Here is a 6,733-nt window from a genome sequence, read left to right on the forward strand (position 1 = left end):
TCGATGGCCTCAGTGCACTTGAGAAGTTCGGCTTCCCTCGGCCGCACTCGGCTTCCAGCCCCGCCCCTTCCTCCCAGCGCGGACGTTGATTGGCGAGCGGCGGGCCGTAGGAACTCGAGCGCGGGCGCACGTCTTCCGTGCATCTGCGCCAGTTGAGGAGCTTGGTTCTTCCAGGGCGTGAGGGCGAACAGAGCTGAGAATGCTTCATCCGGTCTCCTAGCATTCCTGCATCTTCTCCCATCCTGGGCGATGTGGGCGTGATGGGAGAGGGGACAGGTCACTGTATCCAGAAGGAAGTTTGCTGGCTCCTGGGCGCCACGCCTTGGTTCTGTTGTCCTGCTAAACGGGACGCCTGCTGAGAATTCCCAGTTCAGTAAGGCCTGGCGCGGGCATCTCCCGAGGGAATCCCTGGACGCCCGTTCATTACCGAGCCAGGTCCTGCGGGTTTAGGATTAGGGAATGTGTAAGACCAGAACTTGGTACCAGCGTCTTGGTCGTCCGTCTTCATCTTAGTGGTTGGGTTCCCATCTCACACCACACTAGTAACTGGCAACCTGGAAAGTGCGTACTAAGTGTGAATGAAATGAATTAATGAGGCTTGTGGTGGGGAGCGGGACAGGTTTCCTGCCCCTGTTAGGACTACTACAGTGGAAAGAGCATTTGCTGGTCCAGAGACTTGGGTTCCAGTTCTGGCTCTGCTAATCATTGCTCCTGAGCAAGGTCCTCCTCCTGTCTGGGCCCTGATTCCCTCAAGTGTAAAAGGAGAGAGTTGGACTCTGATAAATACATATTGAACAACAACAGTGAGCTAGGCATTGTGATAAGCACTGGGGATACAGGTGAGTGAAACAGACAGCCTTGATCCCCAAACTTACCATGTGGAGAGGGAGGAAGATACTGAACAAACTTACATGTAATTACACATCTACTCTTAAAAAGCGGTAGTACAGGGAATTTAGAGCAGAGATTTAATATATCCTGGGGTGAGGGCTTCCTAGTGCCACAAGGAGAAGAATTAACCAGGGTAGGTAGCCAAAGGCCCAGGGAGAGGGAGGATAGCAAGTGCAAAGATCTGGAAGGTGAAAGATACACATTCCTTATTTTAATTGACCGTCATAACCCTCAAAAGTATACAAGTCAGAGGAGTGGAAGCTTCAGCCAGTTAAACTGAGTAGAACTTGGAGGCCTCTCTGGAAGGCCATGACTATTTGAGCAATCCTGCGAAAATAGGTGATGGCCCCTGACCCTGTGTCCTGATAGTAGTGTTCCAGAAGATTGTTGAATCTGACCTGAACAGCCCAGGAACCATGATGCACGCTGTGTGATGTCTGTGATCTGACTTTGGGGGACATCTGCTGGCTGTTTCAGAAGAACCAAAAATATCAATACTCTCTTGAAAGCAGCCCATGTCTCAAGCTGAATTATCAGGCTTGTTGGTGAAGATAAGATGAGGGAGAAGTGGTTTGCAAAGTGACAGAGAAAAAAAATCAAGGGCAGGTCACTGTACCTTACAAAAGCATGTGTGTGGAGGGGACACCATGTCATGATAGAAGAATGCTAGACTGGGACAACTGAGGCAGCAGGCCCAGCTTTGCCCTGCACTAGCTGGGCGAACTTGGGAGGCACTAGCTTTCTGAGCAAATTTCTTGATATGTAAACAGGGCTGAGTTCTCCTGACATGGTCAAATTCAGAATGGGAGAACATTTCTAAACCATAAAATGCTACCCAACCAACCCAATCAATAATCACCTGGCTCACATGGTTCCCTCAGAACTTTACACTCCTTCAAACTGTGGGGGAGAAAGGATTTGACATTTTATTTGAATCTGTGGCAATATACCAAGTTGTTGCATAAATATTTTGAATTCTTTAACTAGTGTTTCTCTTTTCCAAAAGGTGGTTTTAAAATTTCACATGTGGCCCTCTCCATGTCATTTTTAGTTGAGAAGAGAGAAGCAAAAAAACAAAAAAAAACACACACTAGAGTAAAACATTTGACAGAAGATTCAGATTTTTTACTTATCCCATTGTGCAATACATTTGGTGACAATATGGATTTGCTTTTCAGTTGTTCTTAGATGCTTGTCAGTGAGCACGTCTGTTCCTAAAATTCTCCAGAACGAGAGCGATCCCAGCCCTAACACCCGATGCTGGCTTCCTGCTGGTGCAGGATTATTAAAGGGGTGAGCCAGCCAGCTGTGGACCCAAGTATACTTTCAGTGGCCACAGGAGAGATGTGAACAGAATTTTGAGAATAATGGAACTGTTTTAACAAAGTAACAAGTATGCTTGGTGAACAATCAGAAGCGTGAAACCAGTTATGAGAAACCAAAGCTGCTGCCTGATGGGGAATTGGTGGGGAGGTGGTTTGAGGTGCCCAAGGTTTAGGCCTGCTGAACCTGGGCATTCTGGGAACCAGGAATGCACCTGTGTTCCCTGTGCCTTATGCAGGTTAGTAAGCACTGATGGTGGGCATGTTCACTTGCTCTGTTCATTCCCTAATATGAAGTAGATACTATTCCCATTTTGCATTGAGGAAATCAAGGCTCAGAACTAAAATGTGGGTGAAACTGGGCACTTTTTAATTCATATCAAACGAATAAAAGGTTAGGCCATGTTAACACTTGTCTTTCTATAGTGATCATTTGCAACTGTATTGTTTGGTCCAGATACCTGAATTAGATATTTATAACATCCCAATTTACCACTTAATTTTCAGCCATTTTAGATCTCATACCTTTCGTCAGAGTCCTCTTTAACCCAAAGTATTTCTTGCACTAAGTATTGGTTCTCACTGTACGCCCCACCCCTTACTCACTCAAGCTCCTTAATTGTTTACAATCCATTCTTTTGATTCTATCAGCTTTATATACCAAATGCATTAATTTTTGAGTTTTATGAAAAGGATAATGTGCTGTATTTACTGGGACTTTATTAGTAAGAATTCCTCTCTATCTGCAGTTTGTTTTCACTGCTGATAATTTAGGACCATTTACTTTCTGGTGGATGGACCTTTGAGATTTTTGCTATTTTAAAGTGCTGCTTTGAACATTCCCAGAGATGTATCTTGATGTGCCTATGTAATTTCTCTTGGGTAATACCTAGAAGTGGAATTGCTGCTGGGTTATACGCTGCTCAGTGTTACAAGACACACCAGCCATTTGTCCAAATGGTTGTATTACTTGGGCCCGGCGCATAATAGGTGCTCTCAACATGAGAATCATGTGTTGTAAATCCAAGTCCCAAGTGCCCTGGCATTTTGAAGAGTGAACCAATTGCCAATTCACACCCTTGCTCAGTTATTCCCCGCCCCCACAAAGCTACTTCATCTCTTATGTTTTTGAAGTACACGTGTAAATTCTGGTTTTATCCACTGTGTAACTGGAGACAGCCTGAAATCTTCCCCAATCCTTCAGAATCCTTGAACTAAACCCACAGGTAACCTGGCCGAGGCCTATGCTCTCTGATCCTCTCCTCCCGCCTGTCCATGCAGCTTCTCAATGCTGCAAGATTAGGTGCATTCTTAGTACACTGTCTGCCTTGTGTAGTATTTCCCCCAAGATGGTGGCCGGGGAAAAACCCAGCACTGCACAGGTGAGGTCATCTTCACCCAGTACATCCCCAAACCATCAGCAAGACTGATGCAGCAAACAGTTCAGCTTTTTATTCACCATGTTACAAGAGATTTAGTCAAAAAGACCGAAGCCCATGTCATCATCAGACTCCTCAGATTCTTCTTTCTTTGCTTCCACTTTCTTCTCCTCAGCTGAAAAGAATCAGAGTCAATTATATACCTCTCCATAATTTAAACTCCAGGCCCTTCAACTTGCATGGTCAAAAATACCCTAGACTGCCCTTATGAAACTATACCTCTGGCTTTAGGATTTCTACACATCATCTACTCTTAGCAAGTTAAGAGCAATCTTGCCTATAATACTTAGGAATCTCCACTCCTCCCTCCAACACCAAGTTTCGTACCTGGGGCAGCAGCAGTGGAGGGGGCAGGACCTCCAGCTGGGGCAGCACCAGCAGGTGGCGGAGGTCCACCAGCCCCCACATTGCAGATGAGGCTCCCGATGCTGACATTGGCCAGGGCCTGCAACACACATGCACATCCGTAAATGCTCAGCTCTGTCCTTTTGTTACAGCACTCGCCCAGGAAAAAAACAGTACCTGCTTTTTGAACATACACTGATCAATTCCCTACGCTATATATTTCTCTTCCTTCTCCTTCACTGGAGTCTGCCAGTGACATTTTCTCTGCTAGATTCTGACACTCAGATAGGACAGCCCACAGGGCTACATTAAAGAGAGTCACAAAAAACTACTCAAGCTTTAAATCTCATTCTTGCACTGCTGTATTTAAGTAGTCAAATACAACTGACTTCCTTTTTACAGATGAGAAACCTGGCCCCAAAATGCTAGCTTTTAACTTGTTGGTAGAAAATTCAAGCTTCCCTGAACACTCAAACTAGGATTCTTTCCACAGTTCCATGTTTTCTCTTAAGAAATTCAATTTTTCAGACTACAAAGTAATTCTAGATTTTTTCCAAAGGAATTTATTAAAGATGATATACGTACAATGTTCTCAAAGCTCTCTGAAGGACAAAATGAATAGTCAGAAGCCATCATGAGCTTCACTTGCCAGAGATTAAGTAACCTGTACACTGGGAGGTAGCCAGTGCCTTGTTCCTTGGGTAGGAATCCTGTCTTCACTAGCCTCTCATATCCCAACGTAAAGTGGTCAATAAATGCCTACTACCCCCAAGTTCCATTAAACCAGACTGTCATGCTGGAAGGATCTGCTTGGAATAGCATGGATGGTAGTACCTCTGGGTAACCTTTAAGAAGGAATGACCTGGTAACTTGTTTTTACGATGGTTTCAGAACAGAAGGAAAGAGACAAAGACACAACCACCCAAGACCTTAAATTAGCTCCTAGAGACAGAAACGTGAGGAGATGTAGAGGAGGTCCAGCGGAACACGGGGCCTCTGGCACTTCCGGACGTGAAGCATGAACACCTGACTTAGACATCAGCAGGTCTTCCCAAATTTGCTTCTCCATCACTTCGCCACCCCGACCTTACCTTTGCAAACAAGCCTGGCCAGAAAGGTTCGACATTTACACCGGCTGCTTTAATGAGGGCATTGATCTTATCCTCCTAAAACAAGCAAAATGGCAATCCATCAGAGAGCAAAGTGAAGCTTTCGTCAATGTCTCCGAAATACTGCAAATTGGAAGAAAATCACTCAAAACGTGTGTACAAAGCCATGTTTATTCAGTTCAAATATTTTCTCAGTTATTTCATGCATACTTATTTGAAACGACCATTTCCTACGCTCTTTTCGACTATTACGAGCAAAAACAACGCATCAGCGCCAGGCACCTTGGCAGGCGGCGCGCTCATCGCTGCCATGTCGCAGGCTGGGACTCGCCCCAGTCCCGCAGCTATTTTAAGTGAGGGGTCAAGGCGCGGGGTGGAGCCGAGCTCACGTGCTCTCCTCCACTCCACGCAGCCCGGCGGCACAAGGCCTGGGACCAGAGGGGCCCAGGGCAACCTCGCCAACAGACGGCAGTCTCTCTGAACACAGGTTCCCCAAGCCGCAGCGCGCAGCCGCAGGCGCGACCCCGTCCCTCCGGGGCCCGCACGTGGCCCACCCGGGGGCGCCCGCCGGAAGCCGCCGCGCCAGGGTGCGGATGGCCGTGACTCCGGCCGGAAGGGGCTGGCCGGCCGCCGAAGAGGGGCAGGGAGCTGGCCGCCCGCAGGCTACCCCGCCGTCGGCCCAGGACACACTCACCGTGACCGTCACCTCATCGTCGTGCAGGATGAGGGCCGAGTAGATGCAGGCGAGCTCCGAGACCGAGGCCATGGAGCGGGCGAGGGCTGGGCAGCGCTGCCGGGCGCGGTGCTAGTCGCCGGATGAAGTGAGGGCCTCACCCCAACGCGGCCTTAGCTTCCTCAGAAGGACCGAGCACCTTAGCGGCAGCTGAGGAAAGGGGCGCTTGCGCCTGCGCGCAGCCTCTTATACGGCCACGCGGACCAATCGGCGCCCGCGCCCGGCGGAAGAGGCGGGTCGAGAGCCGCGCGCCGGACGCGGCTGCGCCGGAGACGCCTGCACGCGGCTGGTGGCGCTCGTTGCAGAGTTCGGGAGTTGCTGAACGCCCGCAGGTGCTGTTTGCCTTGGTATGAGTAAGACTCAGCCTTGCGAACAGTCAAAGTAGTTTTAGGAAAAACCCGCATCTACTGTAGCGGGGGTGACACTATTTAGACAATCAGTTAGTGACGTCACCCCTGCCCCAGAGCAGGCGGGACCACCTGGAGGGCAGGAGCTGCGTTTCGGGTAAAATGAATGAATCTAGGGGGAAAAGAGAAACTTGCAGTGTAAGGATAGCAGTAGCGTTTGAGCGCGTACTGTCCCAGGCACTGAGCCACGCTCTGCAGGGATTCATTTAACCCTCACACAGCGTGAGAGGTCAGTACTGTTCATCTCCATTTTGCAGATGGCAAGACTGAGGTGTAGACTGGGTAGCTAGCCCGGGATGCCACCGGTGCCAGTGCGGGGGAGCCTGGGTTTGAAATCCGGAAGGCTCACGTCAGGGCCTCCTGCTTGTGTGCGCGGAGAGGGATGGGTTTGGGGATTATGAGTAAATTTTATCTTCTTTCTCTCTTTTTTCCAAAATATAAAAGATGTTAGGAATGTAGGGGAACTATCCACTTCAGCTTCGTTTTT

General features: G+C 48.6%; 1 protein-coding gene across 1 annotated transcript; it reads right to left on the reverse strand.

Moving 5' to 3' along the window:
- Window positions 1-3,643: 3,643 nt before the first annotated feature.
- Window positions 3,644-5,984, reverse strand: LOC124233035 (60S acidic ribosomal protein P1). Its single transcript, XM_046650038.1, has 4 exons — window positions 5,801-5,984; window positions 5,089-5,163; window positions 3,980-4,097; window positions 3,644-3,767 (listed from the first exon to the last, which is right to left on the reverse strand). The coding sequence occupies exons 1-4, from the start codon at window positions 5,870-5,872 to the stop codon at window positions 3,688-3,690; spliced, it is 345 nt and encodes a 114-aa protein (XP_046505994.1). The 5' UTR covers window positions 5,873-5,984; the 3' UTR covers window positions 3,644-3,687.
- Between the last annotated feature and the right edge of the window lie 749 nt (window positions 5,985-6,733).

The sequence above is a fragment of the Equus quagga genome, unplaced genomic scaffold (genome assembly GCF_021613505.1).
Source record: "Equus quagga isolate Etosha38 unplaced genomic scaffold, UCLA_HA_Equagga_1.0 153_RagTag, whole genome shotgun sequence".
NCBI classification, from domain to species: Eukaryota; Metazoa; Chordata; class Mammalia; order Perissodactyla; family Equidae; genus Equus; species Equus quagga.

Excerpts from the sequence above, each read along its gene's own strand:
- LOC124233035 (XM_046650038.1), bottom strand. The coding sequence starts at position 5,872 with ATGGCCTCGGTCTCGGAGCTCGCCTGCATCTACTCGGCCCTCATCCTG. Across the intron at positions 5,164-5,800 it reads ACGATGAGGTGACGGTCACG|GAGGATAAGATCAATGCCCT; the intron begins GTGAGTGTGTCC and ends TGCTTGTTTTAG. Across the intron at positions 3,768-3,979 it reads CTCCACTGCTGCTGCCCCAG|CTGAGGAGAAGAAAGTGGAA; the intron begins GTACGAAACTTG and ends GATTCTTTTCAG.